We start from the raw sequence: 23,851 nt of genomic DNA on the forward strand, positions 1-23,851 counted from the left end.
GTAAGTAAGCATTTCAAGGAAAGGTCAACTACACCTGTTGTATTTTTGCACATGTGACAAATAACATTTGATTTGATTCGATTTGAGTTAGCCATCCCTGAGACCGAGTCTGGTATCTTGTATATCTGGAAGTTAAAAATGTGGTAAGGTACGGCGGAAGTTTATGCAGGAATGCTTTATAAACAAGAGTGCAATGCATCGATCTACGAGACTTCAAAGAGGGCCAGCCTACTTTCTGATACAGAATGCAGTGTGTACTGAAGCTATTGCCCATAATAAAGTGGAGTGCGCTTTGATAAACTGTGACTAATGGCTTCAATACAGTGGCAGCTGCATTCATATGGACAATATTGCCATAGTCTATAACTTGTATGAATGGTGACTGAATTATTTATTTTCTGCTATTTAAAGAAAGGCATTCCTAGAAAAAAAATCAAAAATCTTAACTGTACTGAAATATAAACACAAAATGTTTATAAACATTAACTGTTGCCAGATAATTGAATGTTCATTACTCTACCTACACAGCCTCCAACGTCATTTTAGAGAATTTGGCTATATGTCCAACTGGCCTCACAAACACAGACCACATGTAACCACGCCAGCCCAGGACCTCCACTTCTTTACCCGCGGGATCATCTGAGACCAGCCACCTGGACAACTGATGAAACTGTGGGTTTGCATAATGAAGAATTTCTGCACAAACTGTCAGAAACCGTCTGAGTGATCTTTGTCCTCACCAGGGTCTTGACCTGACTGCAGTGTGCAAATGCTCACGATGATGGCCACTGGCACGCTGGATAAGTGTGCTCTTCACGAATGAATCCCGGTTTAAACTGTACCGGACAGATGACAGACAGTGTGTACGGATCCCGTAAAAGGGATCCGTAGTGCAGAGAAGTTAACAGGCACCGCATCGATTATATGCAACGCAGGACAAGGTAGATAAACTAGTAATATCATCAACCATGTGTAGTTAACTAGTGAATATGTTAAGATTGATAGTTTTTCTAAGATAAGTTTAATGCAAGCTAGCACCTTACCTTGGCTCTTGCTGCCATCGCATAACAGGTAGTCAGCCTGCCACGCAGTCTTCTCTTGGAGTGCAATGTAATCGGCCATAATCGGTTCTCCAAAAATGCCGATTACCGATTGTTATGAAAACTTGGAATCGGCCCTAATTAACTTCATTCGGAATTTTGGATGAAAAGCGTGCCCAAATTAAACTGCCTGCTACTCAGGCCCAGAAGATATGATATGCATATAATTAGTAGATTTGGATAGAAGACACTCTAAAGTTTCCAAAACTGTTAAAAATAATGTCTGTGACTATAACAGAACTGATATGGCAGGAGAAAACCCAAGGAAAATCCAACCAGGAAGTACTATTATTTTGAAATGCTGTTTTTCCATTGAAAGCCTATCCACCATACAAAAACTTAGGACCCAGTTCACGGTCTCTATGGCTTCCTGTACATGTGGCCAGTCTTTAGGCATTGTTTCAGGCTTTTACTCTGAAAAATGAGGGAGATACAGCACTTTCAATCAGTGGCCAGTGGAAATTTCCATTCATCAGCCATGCGCCCTGATCGGGAACGCGCCTTTCTTGTTTCTCCTTTCCTATTCACCAAGCTTTTGTCCGGTTGAAATATTATTGATTATTTCTGACAAAAACAACCGGAGGATTGATTTTAAACATCGATTGGCATGTTTCTACTAACTTTTATTGTACTTTTTAAAAACTTTTTGTCTGGAATTAGTGCACGCACCTTAAGCATTCGGATTACTGGACAAAACCCGCGAACAAAAAGGAGGTATTTGGTCATAAAGAGGGACATTATCGAACAAAACGAAAATGTATTGTCTAACATGGAGACCTGGGAGTGCCAATAGATGAAGATCATCAAAGGTAAGTGATTCATCTTAATGCTATTTATGACTTTTGTGACACTCTCCTTGGCTGGAAAATGGCTGTATGTGTTTCTGTGGCTAGGTGCAGCCCTAACATAATCGCAAAGTGTGCTTTCTCCGTAAAGCCTTTTTGAAATCTGACACAGCGGTTGCATTAAGGAGAAGTTTATCTTTATTTGTATGTTTAACACTTGTATCGTTTATCAATGTTTATGATGAGTATTTCTGTAATTTGATGTGGCTCTCTGCAATTTCACAGGATGTTTGTTTGAGACAATGCATTTCTGGACATAACGCGCCAATGTAAACTGTGATTTTTGGATATAAATATGAACTTTATCGAACAAAACATACATGTATTGTGTAACATGAAGTCCTATGAGTGCCATCTGATGAAGATCATCAAAGGTTAGTGATTCATTTTATCTCTATTTCTGCTTTTTGTGACTCCTCTCTTTGCCTGGAAAAATGGCTGCATGGTTTTCTGTGACTAGGTGCTGACCTAACATAATCGCATGGTATGCTTTAGCAGTAAAGCCTTTTTGAAATCGGACACTGTGGTTGGATTTACAAGAAGTTTATCTTTAAAATGGTGGATAATGCTTGTATGTTTGAGGAATTTGAATTATTGGATTTCTGTTGTTTTGAATTTGGAGCCCTGCAATTTCACTGGCTGTTGTCGAGGTGGGACGCTAGTGTCCCACTTGTACCAGAGAGGTTAATCGGCCATTCCTATTAATCGATCAACCTCTAGTATGGCGTGTCGTGTGGGTGAGCAGTTTGCTGATGTCAACAGAGAACCCCATGGTGGCGGTAGGGTTATAGTATGGCCAGGCATAAGCTATGGACAACGAACACAATTTCATTTCATCGATGGTAATTTGAATGCACAGAGATACCGTGATGTGATCCTGAGGCCCATTGCCGTGACATTCATCTGCCTCCATCACCTCATGGTTCAGCATGATAATGCAGGGCCCCATGTTGCAAGTATCTGTATGTAACGCTCGTCGTTAAGTGGAAGAGAGGAGGACCAAATCGCAGCGTGGTACGTTTCCATATTTATTGGAACATTTATTAAACATGAACAAAACAATAAACAGAAATGAAACCAACGACGCTACAGACCTGAACATGTGAACCTAGTGAAAACAAAGAACCAAATGAACAGGAACAATCACCCACAAACAAACAGTGAACACAGCCTACCTAAATATGGTTCCCAATCAGAGACAACGTAAAACACCTGCCTCTGATTGAGAACCATATCAGGCCAATCAGACACACCTTAACCAATGAGACACAAAACATAGAATATACCCACCCAGCTCACGTACTGACCAACTAAACAAAGACTAAACAAAGGAAATAAGGTCAGGAACGTGACACTGTATACAATTCCTGGAAGCTGAAAATGTCCCAGTTCTTCCATGACCTGCATACTCACTAGACATGTCACCCATTAAGCATGTTTCGGATGCTCTGGATCGACGTGTACGACAGCGTGTTCCAGTTCCCGACAATATCCAGCAACTTCGCACAGCAATTGAAGAGGAGTGGAACAACATTCCATAAGGCCACAATCAATAGCCTGATCAACTCTATGCAAAGGAGATGTGTCACACTGCATGAGGCAAATGGTGGTCACACCAGATAATGATTGGTTTTCTGATCCACGTCCCTATCTTTTTTTAAGGTATCTGTGACCAACAAATGCATATCTGTATTCACAGTCATGTGAAATCGATAGATTAGGGCCTAATTTATTTATTTCAATTGACTGATTTCTTTATATGAACTGTAACTCAGTAAAATCTTTGAAATTGTTGCAAGTTGAGATTGTTTTTTGTTCAATGTAATTCATTATCATGCTTTTTGAAAGATAGCTTTTTATCAATCCTGATACTGTCACGGCCTGACCATAGAGAGCTTTGATTCTCTATGTTGGTTAGGTCTGGGTGTGATTAAAACCTCTACTTCATCAACCTCGCGGATCCGGGATCCTCCTCATCAAAAAAGCTGACTAGCATAGCCTAGCCTAATGGGACAGGGATATCATATAATATAATTTTCATGAAATCACAAGTCCAATACAGCAAATGAAAGATAAACATCTTGGGAATCCAGCCATCATTTCCGATTTTTAAAATATTTTACAGCGAAAACACAATATGTATTTCTATTAGCTAACCACAATAGCCAAACACACAACAGCATATTTTCACCATGTTTCCACCGCATAGGTAGCTTTCACAAAACCGACAAAATAGAGATAAAATTAGTCACTAACCAAGAAACAACTTCATCAGATGACAGTCTTATAACATGTTATACAATACATTTATGTTTTGTTCGAAAATGTGCATATTTGAGGTATAAATCATAGTTTTACATTGCAGCCACCATCAAAAATAGCACCAAAGCAGCCAGAATAATTGCAGAGCAACGTGAAATACATAAATACTCATCATAAAACATTTATGAAAAATACATGGTGTACAGCAAATGAAAGTTAACTTCTCACGAGTCACCAACCCTGATCCGGTAGCACCCCCCAGCCCCCCCCCACTGAGTAGCATAGCTAGCATAGCGTCACAAGTAACTTGTAGCATCTAAATATCATTAAATCACAAGTCCAAGACACCAGATGAAAGATACAGGTCTTGTGAATAAAGCCACCATTTCAGATTTTTAAAATGTTTTACAGGGAAGACACAATATGTAAATCTATTAGCTAACCACGTTAGCAAAGGACACGATTTTTTTACTCCCAACAGTTTTTTCCTGCGTCAGTAGCTATCACTAATTCGACTAAATAAAAATATATATAGCCACTAACCAAGAAACAACTTCATAAGATGACAGTCTGATAACATATTTATGGTATAGCATAGTTTTTTTTGTTGAAAAATGTGCATTTTTCAGGTATAAATCACAGTTCTACATTGCAGCTGCAATCTGAAATAGTGCTGACCCAGCCAGAGCAATTACAGAGACCAACGTCATATAACGAATTACTCATCTTAAAACATTTCAGAAAAATACACAGCGTACAGATATTGAAAGCCCAACATCTGGTGAATCCAAACAATATTTCAGATTTATTAAATGTTTTATAACGAAAACAAAATGTAGCGCTAAATTAGCATAGCTATACCAGGCAGATTCGGCTAGGCGCCCACGGCCAGTTCACATGCACAACAGATATGATATAACATCGTAAATTGGGTCTTACTATGGCTGATCTTTCATCAGAATGTTGATCAAAGTGTCCTTTGTCAAGATGAGTCGTTGGTTCCGTTCAGAATTGTTCCTTTCCCACTCCATTTAGCACAGGTACTGGTCGAGTGGCACGGATCTCTCAAACGTAAATAAAATCAGACAACGGAACACCACAAAACTCCCGAAAAAATTCAAATAATCTGATTAAACTATATTGAAAAAACATACATTACGATGATATGGTCACATGTATCAAACAAAATTCGACACGGAGATAGTTTTCATCCATAACGCCAGCAAAACAGTACACAATCGCAGCTCCAACTCGTGCGAATCAGAAAACCGGAAGTTGTCGGTCACGCCAAAGAAATAGGTCTTATTTCACGTCAGTACCAGATAAACAAAGAATTTCTCTTCTGACGTCCTCTTGACACCCAGAGGAAGGCGAATGAAGTGTGTTTCTGGTCATAGGGGTCATGACCATATATAGGCAGAGCGTTGAAGCGAGCATAGACTTCTTGCATTCTACTTCTTGGTCAGGGAAAGTGCTGTCAAATGACTTGTGTATCACTCAGAGACAAAATTGAAACGGTTTTAGAAACTAGAGATTGTTTTCTTTCCAATGGTATTATTTATATGCATATAGTAAGAGCAATAATTGAATAAGAGGCAGTTTAATCTGTAGAGCAAATTATGCTAATGGGAAAATAGCACCCCCTGTATTCTCAAGAAGATAAACATCTTGTGAATTCAGCCAATATTTCCGAATTTTTTAAAGTGTCTTACAGCGAAAACACAATATAGAATTATATTAGCTTACCACAATAGCCAAACACACAAACGCATTTATTCACCGCAAAGGTAGCTTTCGCAAAAACCAGCAATAGATATAAAATTAATCACTAACCTTTGGACAACTTCATCAGATGACAGTCTTATAACATCATGTTATACAATACATTTATGTTTTGTTCGAAAATGTGCATATTTAGAGATGCAAATCGTGGTTATACATTGTGAATACGTAGCAACATTTCCCCAGAATGTCCGGAGATATTTTGGACACTCACCTAATCTGACCAAAGAACTCATCATAAACTTTACATAAAAATACTTGTTGTATGGCAAATTAAAGATACACTGGTTCTTAATGCAACCGCTGTGTTAGATTTTTTTAAATAACTCTACCACAACATACAGCTTGGGTTATTGTGAGACAGCGCTCACCAACACGGCGGAGAATAAGCATCAACATATTACACAGAAATACGAAATAACATCATAAATGTTGTCTTACTTTTGCTGAGCTTCCATCAGAATGTTGTACAAGGAGTCCTATTTCCAGAATAAATCGTTGTTTGGTTTTAGAATGTCCATTTCTTCTGTCGAATTCGCGCCACAATGCTAGCCAAGGTTGCTAACATTCCCATCCTCTCTTGGCGCAAAGAACGGAAAACTCCAAAAGTCCCAATAAACGTTGAATAAACTGATAAAACTCGGTTGAAAAAACCTACTTTATGATGTTATTATCATATGTATCAAATAAAATCAGAGCCGGAGATATTCGCCGTGTATACCGAACGCTTTTCAGAAGACAATGTCGAGGTCCCTCGCGCGCCGTCGAAGACAAAGAAAATACCGGACCTGTCACTCCAAAAGCTCTTGTTCGGCCTCAGATCAAGCTAGACACCCCATTCCACCTTCCACTGCCTGTTGACATCTAGTGGAAGGCGTATGAAGTGCATACATATCGATAAATAAAAGCCAGATGAATAGGCAGGCCCTGAAACAGAGCCTCGTTTTCAGATTTTTCACTTCCTGTATGGAATTTTGCTGCCAAATGAGGTCTGTTTTACTCACAGATATAATTCAAACAGTTTTAGAAACTTCAGTGTTTTCTATCCAATAGTAATAATAATATGCATATTGTATGATCTAGAACAGAGTACGAGGCCGTTTAAATTGGGCACGATTTTTTCCAAAGTGAAAACAGCGCCCCCCTAGTTAAGTGTAGGTTAGTGTAGGTTAATTATATTTCTATGTTGGCCTGGTATGGTTCCCAATCAGAGGCAGCTGTTTATCATTGTCTCTGATTGGGGATCATATTTAGGTAGCCATTTCCCCATTGTGCTTTGTGGGATCTTGTCTATGTATAGTTGCCTGTGAGCATTATTCTAGCGTCACGTTTCGTTTGTTTGTTTTGTTGTTTTTGTTCTTTGAAGTTTTCTATTCCAAAATAAAGGATGGAAACATACCACGCTGCATCTTGGTCTACTCCTTATGATGAACGTGACAGACACCCAGATATTAAAAAGCGGGGACAGGAGGGCACCACCATGCATAAGCATCAGATACATCTTTATGTGATTTGGAGAATGACATATACTTGGATTGTACCCATTTCAGTTCAACAAAGGCTTTCTGCAAAGCAATGAAGGTAGATTGAAGCTCCAAAAGAGCCTGGTCAACTGTGGGGGCAGTAGCATACAAAACAGTGTCATCTGCATTTTTTTTGCAGATAGGCCAACATTTTTATATAGACAGTAAAATGTACATGACCTAAAATCAATCCCTGTGGGACGCCTTTCGTAATATCAAGGAAACCTTTCGTAAAACATTTAAGAAAATATAATTATTGGAGGTGTAACAACCTTTGTGGAGATCGAGCACATGGGCCGCCTTCTAAACCCTGAGATAATCGTCAGATCAAAAATATGTGTCAATGACTTTTTTTGCAGATAGGCCTGTGAGCATTATTCGAGCTTCACGTTTCATTTGTTCGTTTTGTTGTTTTTATTCTTTGAAGTTTTCTATTCCAAAATAAAGGATGGAAACATACCACGCTGCATCTTGGTCTACTCCTTATGATGAACGTGACAGAAGATCCCACCACAAACGGACCAAGCAGCGTGGCCAGGAGGAGAAGACATCCTGGACTTGGGAGGAGATAATGGCAGGAGACGAAAGCCTTCCATGGAAGCAGAAGCAGTAGGCAGCATAGGAGAATCAACGGCGACTCCGAAGCCGAGAGGCAGCCCCAAAAAACTTGTTGGGGGGGGCACACGGGTTGGTCGGCGAAGCCAAGGGGCAAGTCTGAGAGCGAAGAGGAATATTGGGATAGACTGAGCGAGGAGTATTGTGAGATAGTTGAGGGGAGTGATGAGGTAGAGTGGATGTTTCGGTTTCTGGAGCAAGACAGTCGCCGTGAGGAGCGTGGGACCAGTCAGGCACCATGTTTTGCGGAGATACGCAATGTGTCTCCAGTGCGCATCCACAGCCCCGTGCGTTCTGTGCCAGCTCCTCACACTTGCGGTGCGAAAGTGAGCATCCAGCCAGGACGGGTTGTACCGACTCAGCACTCCTGGTCTCCAGTACGCCTCCTCGGTCCAGGATATCCTGCGCCGGCTCTATCCACTGTGTCGCCAGTGCGCCTTCACAGCCCAGTGCGTCCTGTGCCAACCCCGCGCACTTGCCGGGCTAAAGTGAGCATCCAGCCGGGTTGTGCCAGCTCTACACTCAAGATCTCCAGTGCGCCTCCACGGCCCAGTATATCCTGTGCCTCCTCCCCGCACTCGCCCTGAGGTGCCTGTCATCAGCCCGGTGCCACCTGTACCGGTCCCACGCATCAGGACTCCAGTGCGCCTCCACAGTCCAGTACGTCCTGTGCCTCCTTCCCGCACTCGCCCTGAGGTGCGTGTCATCAGCCCAGTGCCACCTGCACCGGTCCCACGCATCAGGCCTCCAGTGCGCCTCCACAGTCCAGTACGTCCTGTGCCTCCTCCCCGCATTCGCTCTGAGGTGCGTGTGATCAGCCCGGTGCCACCTGTACAGGTCCCACGCATCAGGCCTCCAGTGCACCTCCACAGTCCAGTACGTCCTGTGCCTCCTCCCCGCACTCGCCCTGAGGTGCGTGTCATCAGCCCGGTGCCACCAGTACCGGTCCCACGCATCAGGCCTCCAGTGCGCCTCCACAGTCCAGTACGTCCTGTGCCTCCTCCCCGCACTCGCTCTGATGTGCGTGTCATCAGCCCGGTGCCACCTGTACCGGTCCCACGCATCAGGCCTCCAGTGCGCCTCCACAGTCCAGTACATCCTGTGCCTGCTCCTCGCGCTTGTCCTGAGGTGCGTGTCACCAGCCCGGTACCACCAGTGCCGGCCCCACGCACAGAGCTTCCGACGACAGTTCCCAGTCCAGAGCTTCCGGCGACAGTTCCCAGTCCAGAGCTTCCGGCGACAGATCCCAGTCCAGAGCTTCCGGCTACAGTTTCCAGTCCAGAGCTTCCGGCGACAGTTCCCAGTCCAGAGCTTCCGGCGACAGTTCCCAGTCCAGAGCCTCCGGCGACGGTCCACGGTCCGGAACCTCCAAGGACGGTGCACGTTCCGGAACGAGACGGTCCACGGTCCGGAACCTCCTGAGACGGTCCGTGGTTCGGAACCTCCTGAGACGGTCCGTGGTCCGGAACCTCCAGCGACGGTCCGCGGTCCGGAGCCTCCAGCGACGGTCTGCGGTCCGTAGCCTCCAGCGGGGATTCTCAGTCCGGAGCCTCCGGCGACAATCTATGGTCCGGAGTCCCCGGCGACAATCTACGGTCCGGAGTCCCCGGCGACAATCTATGGTCCGGAGTCCGCGGCGACGACCCATGGTCCGGTTCCTCCGGCGACGATTTACGGTCCGGAGCCTCTGGCGACGATCCACGGTCCGGAGCATCCGGTGACGCACCCTGCACCGTAGCACCCCCTGATGGTAAATGCCCACCCGGACCCTCCCCTATTGAGTCAGGTTTTGCGGCCGGAGTCCGTACCTTTGAGAGGGGGGGTACTGTCACGCCCTGACCATAGAGAGCTTTTATTCTCTATGTTGGTTAGGTCGGGGTGTGATTAAGGGTGGGTTAATGTAGGTGAATTCTATTTCTATGTTGGCCTAGTATGGTTCCCAATCAGAGGCAGCTGTTATTCGTTGTCTCTGATTGGGTATCATATTTAGGTAGCAATTTCCTCATTGTGCTTTGTGGGATCTTGTCTATGTATAGTTGCCTGTGAGCATTATTCTAGCGTCACGTTTCGTTTGTTTGTTTTGTTGTTTTTGTTCTTTGAAGTTTTCTATTCCAAAATAAAGGATGGAAACATACCACGCTGCATCTTGGTCTACTCCTTATGACGAACGTGACAGATACCCAGATATTTATAAGCGGGGACAGGAGGGCACCACCATGCATAAAGCATCAGATACATCTTTATGTGATTTGGAGAATGACATACAGTATACTTGGATTGTACCCATTTCAGTTCAACAAAGGCTTTCTGCAAAGCAATGAAGGTAGATTGAAGCTCCAAAAGAGCCTGGTCAACTGTGGGGGCAGTAGCATACAAAACAGTGTCATCTGCATTTTTTTTTCAGATAGGCCAACATTTTTATATAGACAGTAAAATGTACATGACCTAAAATCAATCGCTGTGGGACGCCTTTCGTAATATCAAGGAAACCTTTCGTAAAACATTTCAGAAAATATAATTATTGGAGGTGTAACAACCTTTGTGGAGATCGAGCACATGGGCCGCCATCTAAACCCTGAGATAATCGTCAGATTAAAAATATGTGTCAATGACTCTGCAATCAGGGGAACAGAAAGCTGCAGCAAGAAACGATAAAGCAAACCAGTCCAATTGATTTTTTAAGCAAGGCGTTAAAAAGTGGAACATTGCTGAAATGAAAACAAAGATTCGCTAGAAGATTCACTGATCTTCCATTGAGTGCTACCAAGTCGGTTTTCTAGCCTTGGCCCAAGCCTGATTTCTCATTATAATGAGATCTGAAAGTTCAATACAAAACCAAGGATTTGTTCTATTTTTATCTCTAAGGCGTGTTTGTCGACTAGAGATATAAAAATACATGAAAAAAGTTCGAGAGACAATTTGTCCTCACCTGAATCCTCAAACTCCTTGTAGAGTGTCCCCCAGGTCTCAGTGATCCTCTGTAGACTGTCCTCCATGGCTTGGATGTCCATGTAGGGACAGTTGCATTCTGGGAACTTGGTGTCACACTTGCACCAGCAGTCATTGTCCTTACAGACGAAGCCCCCCTCCCCATTACAGGCGATGTAGCTTAGAGCAGCCTGGACAAAACTGTCCCTCAGGTAGTCTGGCAGGATAACCTGCAGGCCTGTAAAACAACACAACACAACCAAGATTTAGTACCACCATCAAAGTGTAGAGTTATGGTACTGTATGAGAGGATAGCAATAAGTGATTTATAGTGGGTGAATCACAAGGCAGTTCAAGTATAGTTGTTAGCCTAGGTACACTAACAATGTCAATTAAAATCAAATCAAATTCTATTGGTCACATACAGATGGTTACTTGATGTTATTGTGAGTGTAGCGAAATGCTTAAGCTACTAGATCAGACAGTGCAGCAGTATCTAACAGGTAATATCTAACAATTCCACAACAAAACCTAATATCTAACAAATTCCAAAGCAAAACCTAATACACAGTCTAGTAAAGGGATGGGATAAGAATATATAAGTATAAAATATATGGATGAGCAATGACAGAGCAGCTAAGATGCAATAGATAGTAAAGAATAGATAGTGAAGGATACAGTATACATTATATACTGTACATATGAGATGAGTAATGCGAGATATGTAAACATTCTTAAAGTGGCATTATTAAAGTGACTAGTGTTCCATTTATTAAGGTGGCCAGTGATATCAAGTCTGTAGGTAGGCAGCAGCCTCTCTGTGCTGGTGGTGGCTGTTTAACAATCTGATGGCCTTGAGAAAGAAGCTGTTTTTCAATCTCTCTGTCCCAGCTTTGATGCACCTGTACTGACCTCGCCTTCTGGATGGAAGCGGAGTGAACAGGTAGCGGCTCGAGTGGTTATTGTCCTTGATTATCTTTTTTGCCTTCCTGTGACATCGGGTGGTGTAGGTGTCCTGGAGGGCAGGTAGTTTGCACCCGGTGATGCGTTGTGCAGACCACACCACCCTCTGGAGAGCCTTGCGGTTGTGGGAGGTGCAGTTGCCGACTGGATGCTCTCAATTGTGCACCTGTAAAAGTTAGTGAGGGTTTTCGGTGACAAGCCACATTTTTTCAGCCTCCTGAGGTTGAAGAGGTGCTGTTGTGCATTCTTCACCACACTGTCTGTCCGCGTGGACCATTTCAGTTTGTTGGTGATATGTACACCGAGGAACTTAAAACTTTCCTCCTCCTCCACTGCTGTCCCTTTGATGTGGATAGGGGGGTGCTCCCGTTGCTGTTTCCTGAAGTCCACGATTATCTCTTTTACTTTTGCTGACATTGAGTGAAAGGTTATTTTCCTGACACCAGACTCCAAGGGCCCTCACCTCCTCCCTGTAGGCTGTCTCGTCGTCGTTGGTAATTTAAGCCTACCACTGTGGTGTCGTCTGCAAACTTGATGATTGAGTTGGAGGCGTGCATGGCCACACAGTCGTGGGTGAACAGGGAGTACAGGGGGGGACTGAGAACGCACCATTGTGGGGCCCCAGTGTTGAGGATCAGAGGAGTGGAGATGTTGTTTCCTACCTTCACCACCTGGGGGCGGCCCGTCAGGAAGTCCAGGACCCAGTTGCACAGGACGGGGTCGAGACCCAGAGTCTCAAGCTTAATGATGAGTTTTGAGGGTACTATGGTATTGAATGCTGAGCTCTAGTCAAAGAACAGCATTCTTACATAGGTATTCCTCTTATCCAGATGGGATAGGGCAATGTGCAGTGTGATGGCGATTGCATCGTCTGTGGAACTATTGGGGTGGTAAGCATATTGAAGTGGGTCTAGGGTGATATGATCCTTGACTAGACTCTCAATGTAAGAGCAGAACAATGATGGTCCAAACTGTATTTTATTCTCTACAAACATTGTTATGGGATGTGTGGATCTCTTTGAAGATGCTATTGTATGGGAATTTATGATAGGGAGTGCTAAAAACCTTAAAAATATTTCACATGTTCTTATTTCTTAGTAACATTATGTGATAATGGTGTGCAGGATTTGCATAACAGGAATACGTAATCAAAGGTCTGACATTAAAATGCAATATACGTGGTATGAATCAAAAAGAAACAGACCTTGCAAGTGGACTTTGTTTTCCGGACTCTGAACCAGAACAGAGCTGACAGAATCAAGGTTGTCATAGTTACTGCATCCGAGAGGGCCTGTCCGGGTCTCTGTTACCTGGGTAACAACAAACACACAATGCTTTGAATACACATTCCTTTTAACATCAGAGCAATGTAAGAATGACAAAAATATATTTATGCATCATGCATTTCCTTTGAATTGACACCCTGGCAATCTTACACCCACTCTTGCCCTGGATTCATGTGCATGCTTTGCCGTACGATGAATGACATTAGTATACGTACATGAACTATTCCAAATTGAAAAAAATAAAAAATACTACTACTTCTACAGTACTTCTGTATGAGACACATAATGCCAAAAGAAACACTTCTGAGAGTGGCTGCTCTCTGCTGGGGAAAAGCAATGAAGTGGTGGGCATGTGTGTTCCCTGGTGAGATGAGTGTTCAACCATGGGTTCCTGCTTCCTGTGCTCTATGAGTCAGGGCTGAGGCCCTATTATATACATTACACAGGCCCTTTAATGACCATCACCCACAGCTCTGAGTAGATAATGAAGCACGGCTAGCAGAGAGACGCAGCACATTGCAGTGGTAGAGCATATGTACAGTACGCCCTCTCCTCTGCTCTCTCTCTCCTTCCTTCCACCCACATACAACACTTAAAGGTCCAATGCAGTCATTTTATCTCAATATCAAATCATTTCTGGGTAATAATTAAGTTAGTTAGATTGTTTTCAATTAAAATGGTGAAAAATAAACAAAAATATCTTCTTAGCAAAGAGCAATTTCTCAAGCAAGAATTTTGCTAGGGCTGTCTGGAAGTGGTCTGAGTGGGGAAGGAAAAAGAGAAAACTAGCTGTTATTGGCAGAGAGGTTTGTAACTTTCTTTCTTATTGGTCTATTAACTTATTTACTGCCTGGTGATGTTACCAGGCAACCAAACCTCCATCCCACCAAAAGAGGCTGAAATTGCAAGCGCTTTTCAAACAGCTCATACACTAAAAGGGCACTATCATAATTTTCCACGATTTCACAGTATTATTCCAACCTCATAGTGTGGAAATATAGATAAAACACAGGCAATTCATGTTTTTTACTGCACTGGGTCTTTAATTGATTACATACATTCCTTTGTTACAGGTATTCTCATGCACCCGCAGTGAAAATGGCATCGGTGTTGTTCTTATTCTCTCCCACTCAAAAAAAAGAGAAACATCAGAGTGGTGTTGAAGGAGAGCTAACAACTCAGCCATGGCAGGTCTTTTCTGTCATATTGACTGAGACATCTCTCCTGACCTTTCCCTGGCAAACCATCTCTGCCAGACCTCATCATTCTTTCCATTCTCCCTCGCTTGCAACATGAAATCTCTTTCCAGTCCTCTTCTGTTGATAGAAAGCTCCTAATTGATTGCCATTTTTCTCTCTTTGTAGGAGAGGGACAGTGTCGTCAGCCCAGAGATGTGCCCAGGTCTAGCCTGTCACAGGACAGTTGGTGGGGGAGAGACGGCTAGGAAACAAGGGTCAGTCCATCAGTTACACAATCAAACACATTCCCAAAGTGCTGACAGAGGGAAAGACTAAAGAGAGACCTGAAGCTAATGCTGTGTAGGGGGAAACTTCTGGAGCTTTTCAATCAAACCCTGAACCAGCAAAATCTGGGTGTCTGGGAAAATGAATAGAATGTGTAAATCAGAGAGAGGGGAGACCATCTGTGTGCAATGATTTTGCCATTATTATTAACAGCACATTGTAAATCACAAATTTCCTTGATATGGGATTATACTGCTGATAAGACTGTGAGGAAATGAGGAACAATGCAGAGTTTTGAGACACTTGAATATTGAATCTATACAGAGCATTATTTGATATGCCATATGATAGCCCATATGCCACAACGTTGACTGATGAGCACGGCATTCAATTTCCTCTATGGATAGCAGCTGCTTTTCATTGCAGATATATTCTGGTATATTACTAAATGCTTAATGGCACATTATTGGCCACCTGTATCTCTATGCTGCTGCTGCTGGAGGGATTTGAAATGGAGCACAGAGAGAAACTGTGTTCTAGTAGTCTCAGTTTGTAACGGCATTCATCGGAAGAAGAAGAGGAATCATCAGACCAAAATGCAGCGGAGTACGTGTTCATCTTTATTCGCTTAACTGACTGAACACTGAATACAAAATAACAATAGGAATAACCGAAAACAGTCCTGCAAGGTGAAAACACTAAACAGAAAATAACCACTAACAGTGGGAAAACAGGCTACCTATGGTTCTCAATCAGACACAACGAAAGACAGCTGTCCCTGATTAAGAACCATACCCGGCCAAAACATAGAAATACAAAACCTAGACATACAAACATAGAATGCCCACCCACATCACACCCTGACCAAACAAAAAATAGAAACATACAAAGCAATCTATGGTCAGGGCGTGACAGTACCCACCCCCCCCCCCCCAGGTGCGGACTCCAGCCGCAAAGGTTCTGGTGAGGGACGTGTTAGTAATGCCTCTGGAGCGGGAACCCTCACCGCAGACCCTGGACTAGAGGGCGGCTCTGGCGCCTCTGGACTGACGGGAGGCTCTGGCGCCTCTGGACTGACGGGCGGCTCTGGCGCCTCTGGACTGACGGGCGGCTCTGGCGCCTCTGGACTGGATGGAGACTCTGGCTGCTCCGGACAGGAGGGAGACTCTGGCTGCTCCGGACAGGAGGGAGACTCTGGCTGCTCCGGACAGGAGGGAGACTCTGGCTGCTCCGGACAGGAGGGAGACTCTGGCTGCTCCGGACAGTAGGGAGACTCTGGCTGCTCCGGACAAGAGGGCGTCGCTGGAGGCTCCGTACTAGAGGGCGTCGCTGGAGGCTCCGTACTAGAGGGCGTTGCTGGAGGCTCCGGACTAGAGGGCGTCGCTGGAGGCTCCTGACTAGAGGGCGTCGCTAGAGGCTCCGGACTGAAGGGCGTCGCTGCAGGCTCCGGACTAGAGGGCGACGCTGGAGGCTCCGGACTAGAGGACGACGCTAGAGGCTCCGGACTGAAGGGCGTCGCTGGAGGCCTCGCGCCATAACTCCTCACTGGAGGCTTCGTGCCATAGATCATCACTGGAGGCTTCGTGCCATGGATCCTCACTGCAGGCTTCTTACCATGGATCATCACTGGAGGCTTCGTGCCATGGATCATCACTGGAGGCTTTGTGCCATGGATCATCACTGGAGGCTTCGTGCAATGGATCATCACTGGAGGCTTTGTGCCATGGATCATCACTGGAGGCTTCTTGCCATGGATCATCACTGGAGGCTTCGTGCCATGGATCATCACTGGAGGCTTCGTGCCATGGCTCATCACTGGAGGCTTTGTGCCATGGATCATCACTGGAGGCTTCGTGCCATGGATCACCACTGGAGGCTTCGTGCCATGGATCACCACTGGAGGCTTTGTGCCATGGATCATCACTGGAGGCTTTGTGCCATGGATCACCACTGGAGGCTTTGTGCCATAGATCACCACTGGAGGCTTTGTGCCATGGATCATCACTGGAGGCTTCTTGACATGGATCATCACTGGAGGCTTCGTGCCATGGATCATCACTGGAGGCTTCTTGCCATGGATCATCACTGGAGGCTTCTTGCCCTGGATCATCACTGGAGGCTTTGTGCCATGGATCATCACTGGAGGCTTCTTACCATGGATTATCACTGGAGGCTTCGTGCCATGGATCACCACTGGAGGCTTCTTGCCATGGATCATCACTGGAGTGGAGAGACACACAGGAGGCCTGGCTCTGGGAGAAGGCACAGGACTCACCAGGCTGGGGAGACATGCAGGAGGGTTAGGGCTTATCACAGGCACAGAACTCACCAGGCTGGGGAGACATGCAGGAGGCCTTGTCCTTGTCCGAGGCACCGGATGCACTGGGCCGTGGAGGCGCACTGGAGGTCTCGAGCAACGAGCCTGCACCACTCGTCCTGGCTGGATACCCCCTGTAGCCCGGCAAGTGCGGGGAGTTGGAACAGGCCGCACTGGGGAACCGGGGACACCGTGCGTAGGGCTGGTGCAGTATAGCCCGGGCCGAGGAGACGCACTGGAGACCAGATGCGCTGAGCCGGCATCATCCCCTCCTGGCTCGATGCCCACTCTAGCCCGGCCGATGCGAGGAGCTGCGATGTAGTGCACTGGGCTATGCGTGCGCACTGGGGACACCGCGCGCTTCACCGCATAACACGGTGCCTGCCCGGTCACTCTCTCGCCACGGTAAGCACGGGGAGTTGGCTCAGGTCTCCTACCCGACTCCGCCAATACCCCCGTGTGCCCCCCCCAAAAATGTTCTGGGGCTGCCTCTCGTGCACGTTACCTCAAGCCAATTCCTCATAATGTCGCCGCTCCGCTCTAGCTGCCTCCAGCTCCTCTTTTGGATGGCGATACTCTCCTGGCTGTCCCCAGGGTCCCTTGCTGTCCAATATTTCCTCCCATGTCCAGGAGTCCATTCCACGCTGCTCCCTGTTACCCCGCTGCTTGGTCCGTTTGTGGTGGGTGGTTCTGTAGCGGCATTCATCGGAAGAAGAAGAGGAATCGTCAGACCAAAATGCAGCGGAGTACGTGTTCATCTTTATTCGCTTAACTGACTGAACACTGAATACAAAATAACAATAGGAATAACCGAAAACAGTCCTGCAAGGTGAAAACACTAAACAGAAAATAACAACCCACCACTAACAGTGGGAAAACAGGCTACCTAAGTATGGTTCTCAATCAGAGACAACGAAAGACAGCTGTCCCTGATTAAGAACCATACCCGGCCAAAACATAGAAATACAAAACCTAGACATACAAACATAGAATGCCCACCCACATCACACCCTGACCAAACAAAAAATAGAAACATACAAAGCAATCTACGGTCAGGGTGTGACACAGTTAAGCTTCTTTTCCTTCTTCTCTGCTTCTGCTTTTCTTCATGACCACTAGGGTGAAAGGATTGATATACAGGTGTACCATCTTAATTTGATCACTGTTGTCGCAGAGAAATGCTAATTGTCATTTCCACTTTTAAATGTCAGACATGATTTATCCTAACTAAAAATGCATCAACCCTTCCGAAAATGGCCACGAATTATAATGCACATGATAATTCACATTTCCGGTTGCTGCAGGATTCATTTCCAGCTGAGAAACTGGTCAAATTAAGATAGTACTGTGCATATGTAATGTGTCTATGATAGCTAGATGAAGAAAAGAGGAGGAAGAGATTAGCTAAAAGGCAGTTATTTAAATTATGTGCTAACTCAGTGGCAGTTACATTTGCCCAAGACTCACTGGCAAGACTCACTGGCAAGACTCACTGGCACTCACTGACTTTAGACTGGAAATGAAAGGTACAGATTGTACAGTGCCCCTGTGACAACACAGACAACAATCGATTGAGTAGCAGGGTGGAAACGTAAAAAATGCAATGCTGCCATAATGGGAACATAATGCAATACTGGGACTGTCTGAGTGGAAATAAATATGAATCCACACGGTGTTGTGAGAGCCCCACTGCTGAAAAACTTTCTCTCATTGTTCATCATTCTGCAGACACACTGCCAACCATCACATGGGTCAGGTGGGGATATCAACATCGATTTAGTTGGGGAAATTGTCAAATCATAACAAAAATGATCCCTGCCGCTCTGGTAACAGCTTGAGTCATTACTCATTATAGCAACAACCTTTTCTGAACAGAGGTAGAGAGGTAGCAGGCTGCATCGTGACCTCTTTAAGAGGGAGAAGATTTCCACAGCAAACCCCCAGCACACCAGAGCACTAACAGGCTTTTCCTCTGAAATGAGCTCCCAAATTTCCCCTCCATACGGCTACAAGGAGGGGGGGCAGCGGAAGCACCGGCAGCCTCATCTGCTATCCTCCTACCTTCCCCTGTCCAATTCACATTCACATGGTGGAGCGGTTGGTTGTGTCTGTTCCGGCGTCACGGGGGTTGACGCCCTGTGGAAATGATGCGTGTGCTGAAGAATCCCTCCCCCGTCTCCCTCCCTCTCAGTGATTCACTCTGCTTCACTGATGAGCTGCTCAACCTCTCTGCCTCTCTGCTCTCACCTGTCACTCTCAACACGTCTCTGCCTTTGAACCATTAAAGTTGGCGCTCACACACATACCCACACTTACACACATACCCACACTTACACACATACCCACACTTACACACATACCCACACTCACACACATACCCACACTTACACACATACACACACACACACTTCAAAAGTGACTCCCAACAGAACAGACAAAGCAGCGCGTCTCGCTTTCTGTAGTGACTAGATACCTCTGCTGTGATAGAAATGTCCGACCTCCCACACATCCTTGTGGTTCAGGGAGTACAGAGCTTTGATAGCTGTTATTCATAGTTTGCTCCGACAAATTCAGAGAGGCCGGATGCCACACACAGATGTGACTGTCGCTATATAGCAACATGAAGGATCTGAAAGGTTCACGTTTGCTATTTTCAAAAGGGGTGTGTGCACATCCAACAACTTTACAGGTGCAGGGTTAAAAAAATTGCATAATAAAGAAACATAAATATTTGCACACTTTAGTTCAGCCTGACAAAATCCATCCTGTCGAAATGTTGCACTAACAGAGTGGAGGTATTTATATGATTTTCCTTATTCACACAACATTGCAGTAACCTACTGGTATGTCCTGTATGTCACAACATTCATCCCAACAGCTACAGTACTCAGTTCAGAGGAGGTATGTCAACGCCTGGCCCTGGAAATACACCACCTACTGATCAACACTCCTGGCTCTTTACAACCTGACAAGCTGACACTTCTTACAAGGGGCATTCCAGGATCTCTAATCAGCTAACCAACTGTGCTGCTCCACTTGAACAAGTATGATTGCATGAAGTTTCAAGTTTGATGGAAGGTCAGTGTGTGTACGTGTGCATGTGTGTGGGTATGTGTGGGTGTGCGTTTGGGTGTTGGTTGTGCGTGTGTGTTTGTGTGCGTGTGTGTCCGGTGTGTGTGCATTTGTGTGCGTGTGTGTGTTTGTGTGTACCTTAATGGCTGTGGATGCTATCTGGATGTGGTGCAGCTTGTAGGTTTACCTTAATGGCTGTGGATGCTATCTGGATGTGGTGCAGCTTGTAGGTTTACCTTAATGGCTGTGGATGCTATCTGGATGTGGTGCAGCTTGTAGGTTTACCTTAATGGCTGTGGATGCTATCTGGATGTGGTGCAGCTTGTAGGTTTACCTTAATGGCTGTGGATGCAATCTGGATGTGGTGCAGCTTGTAGGTTTACCTTAATGGCTGTGGATGCAATCTGGATGTGGTGCAGCTTGTAGGTTTACCTTAATGGCTGTGGATGCTATCTGGATGTGGTGCAGCTTGTAGGTTTACCTTAATGGCTGTGGATGCTATCTGGATGTGGTGCAGCTTGTAGGTTTACCTTAATGGCTGTGGATGCTATCTGGATGTGGTGCAGCTTGTAGGTTTACCTTAATGGCTGTGGATGCTATCTGGATGTGGTGCAGCTTGTAGGTTTACCTTAATGGCTGTGGATGCTATCTGGATGTGGTGCAGCTTGTAGGTTTACCTTAATGGCTGTGGATGCTATCTGGATGTGGTGCAGCTTGCGCAGGGTGCTCTCTCTGTCTATGAAGTAGGAGGCAGCCAGCTGGTGCAGAGCCTCCAGAGATACGCTGGACGAGTTGCCAGAGCCAGAGTATTCGCTCACCTCCGCCTTCTTACTCAGCTTTCTCTTGTCCACAAATATCGTTAAGGCCTCTTCCCCTGCAAACACAAGATGGCGTTACGACAATGTTTGCTGACGCTGTTTAAACAGGCTTTTTTTTCAACTATTGGGAGAACGTTCACTGGCTAACATGGTTTTAACAGTCTATACAAATGTCAGTTGACATTATTTAGATGGTCTCTGAACTACATAATCAACAGCTACCCAGCTACCCAGTAGTATGGCAATCAATAGGAATAATATAGTGTATTATTCACTGCCAGGTATTATAACTATTAACCATGTGCTATTTGGTAGAATATGAACAAATATACATCCAGATTCAACCATAAAGGAGGGCATCATATCATATTATCAATGGTAGTCTGTGTTTTGTGTTCTTCTTCCTCTGCTGCAGAAAGGTGCCCTTAAATCCCTATGTAATTTATTCATTTATTTCATGAAGTCCATGTGTTCCAGAACACGGACAGGCAATCCATTTATAACCCCATTCAGCAGCCAGCAGCACATCTCTGGCTCATGGCCAAGCAACAGCGCCTCATCTTCCTCTCCTTATACAGAACTGCTCTGGTTGTGTGCCAGGGCATAGAGGTTGCATCGCGTCAGCCAGTGCAGCTGTGTGTGTGTGTGTGTGTGTGTGTGTGTGTGTGTGTGTGTGTGTGTGTGTGTGTGTGTGTGTGTGTGTGTGTGTGTGTGTGTGTGTGTGTGTGTGTGTGTGTGTGTGTGTGTGTGCGTGGCCACTCACAACTACGACCTTTCCAGGAGCCCGGCTGAGGTAATCGACAAGTGTTACTTTCCAACAGGAAACCCATTCCCTTGGTTTCCCCGACATGCACAGGGCTTTGTAGCTGAAATAAGCTTCTCTCCTGTAAAGAGCAACCACCCTCACGGCGTTGTCCACATAACTATCAAAAGCACTGCAGTACATGTACGTGTAGTGAGATTTTTACATGGGCGTTCATTATGTAGACAAAAATCTAATCAAGAAAAGTCTTCCACTGAATTCATATAGGCTGCTATGCCCTCATTAGCTTTTTGGTGTTATTGGGACTTTACAAACACAGAAAACTGACAGATTATTAGAATACCGTTCCCCTCTTTCCTAACCATTAGGGGGATTAAAAAATATGACCCTGTATCAGTGAATAGGGGTCAACTACTACTACCTACTCCAGGGGTATAAGCAACCATGTTCCTCGAGTGCTGCAGGTACTGTAGGATTTTGTTCCAGGTAGGCAGCACACCTGACCAACTGAGCTAATTGATCAGTTCAGTGATTGACTAAATTCCACAAACCTCGTCTTCCAGCGGCACTCCAGCACCAGGGTTCCTGCTCCTGACCTACTTCCTCATTCCCACAGAATCCCCTGATCAAACACTATATAGGGAATAGTGTGCCATTTCAGACATAGTGGTGTGTTTACCTCCCAGCGTGGCCGACAGCAGGAAGTGTGTTCCATACTTCCTGATCAGGTTGTCAGTGATGAGTTGGGTGGTGGGTCTCCGACCCAGGAGACGGATGTTACGGATGAACTCTGGTGTCAGGGGCAACGGCGACTCCAGGAAGTCTCTCCTCTCCACAGCCAGGTTGTTCACCTTCCATCTCCCAAACTCTCTGGAAAGAAGAAGACTTTAAAATGTCCTTGAAACTGTTTGGTAAATAAGGCTCACTAATGATGTGATGGTATTAATGGTTTTCTGTCGGTCTGTCCTGTCTGTCTGCAGAAGGGTAGGGGAGAGGTGAGTCTATGGTGGCAGCTATCAACCGCAATGCCTCACTGCATCCTTAGCTTTAAGTTCTGACAGAGAGAGAGAGAGAGAGAGAGAGAGAGAGAGAGAGAGAGAGAGAGAGAGAGAGAGAGAGAGAGAGAGAGAGAGAGAGAGAGAGAGAGAGAGAGAGAGAGAGAGAGAGAGAGAGAGAGAGAGAGAGAGAGAGAGAGAGAGAGAGAGAGAGAGAGATCCAAAGCAGGTACCATTTGGAAGATGATTGTAGCTGGGGAGGAGAATGCTCCCAAAGCCTGCAGCTGACAGGTGCTCTCCTTAATAAACACATCATAATCAAAATGTGCAGTGACAGAGAAACCCATAGACATCGGCGGATCTCTGACACTCAATACAACTCATAATGAGGAAAGAAAGTAAAGCGACCGAAAGGAAAGGAAATGCTAGAGGCAGCTGTAAAGTTCTGATTTCGCATCAGCGTCTGTAGCTTTGACATCTTCTGTTTACATTTACAAACATTACTAAGTTATTCTGTATGCAGCCTTAAAGATGGGAGCATTGTTACGCCTTGAAAGACTTTGTTTGCGTTAATCCCCTGTGTTTAAATAATTACAGTATCTTAACACGGGTTCAGTTTTAATTGGCTCTGACAGGTTCAGATAATATTTCTGTGAGGGAGGTCGAAATGAACATGCTCTGTCTGTGTCAGTTAGCTGGAGGCTACAGTAGAAGCAATGTAATGTAGAAGAAATGATGTGCAATATTTTACATCCTGATGCTGGATATAGAAAGCCTTTCTTCTTGCCTGTTTTTTTCTCCTTTCTGTCTGTCTGTCTGTCTGTCTGTCTGTCTGTCTGTCTGTCTGTCTGTCTGCCCGTCTGTCTGTCTGTCTGTCTGTCTGTCTGTCTGTCTGTCTGTCTGTCTGTCTGTCTGTCTGTCTGTCTGTCTGTCTGTCTGTCTGTCTGTCTGCCCGTCTGTCTGTCTGTCTGTCTGTCTGTCTGCCCGTCTGTCTGTCTGTCTGCCCGTCTGTCTGTCTGTCTGTCTGTCTGTCTGTCTGTCGCTCTCTCTCTAGATCTCACTATGTCTCTCTTTCTCTCTCTTTCTGTCTGTCTCTCTCTCTGTTTCTCTTTCTGTCTC

At 45.2% G+C, this 23,851-nt stretch overlaps 1 protein-coding gene across 1 annotated transcript in view; it reads right to left on the bottom strand.

Annotated features, from left to right (window-relative positions):
- LOC139541349 (BMP/retinoic acid-inducible neural-specific protein 3-like) overlaps positions 1-23,851 on the bottom strand; it is a 53,778-nt gene that overhangs the window by 24,655 nt on the left and 5,272 nt on the right. Inside the window, exons 2-5 of the mRNA XM_071345909.1 lie at positions 22,417-22,607; positions 20,834-21,030; positions 13,223-13,328; positions 11,057-11,293 (exon numbers count right to left, since the gene is read on the bottom strand). Coding sequence (XP_071202010.1) covers positions 11,057-11,293; positions 13,223-13,328; positions 20,834-21,030; positions 22,417-22,607 — 731 coding nt within the window. The remainder of the gene's footprint in view (positions 1-11,056; positions 11,294-13,222; positions 13,329-20,833; positions 21,031-22,416; positions 22,608-23,851) is intronic.

Source organism: Salvelinus alpinus, chromosome 16, assembly GCF_045679555.1.
Source record: "Salvelinus alpinus chromosome 16, SLU_Salpinus.1, whole genome shotgun sequence".
Classification (NCBI taxonomy): domain Eukaryota; kingdom Metazoa; phylum Chordata; class Actinopteri; order Salmoniformes; family Salmonidae; genus Salvelinus; species Salvelinus alpinus.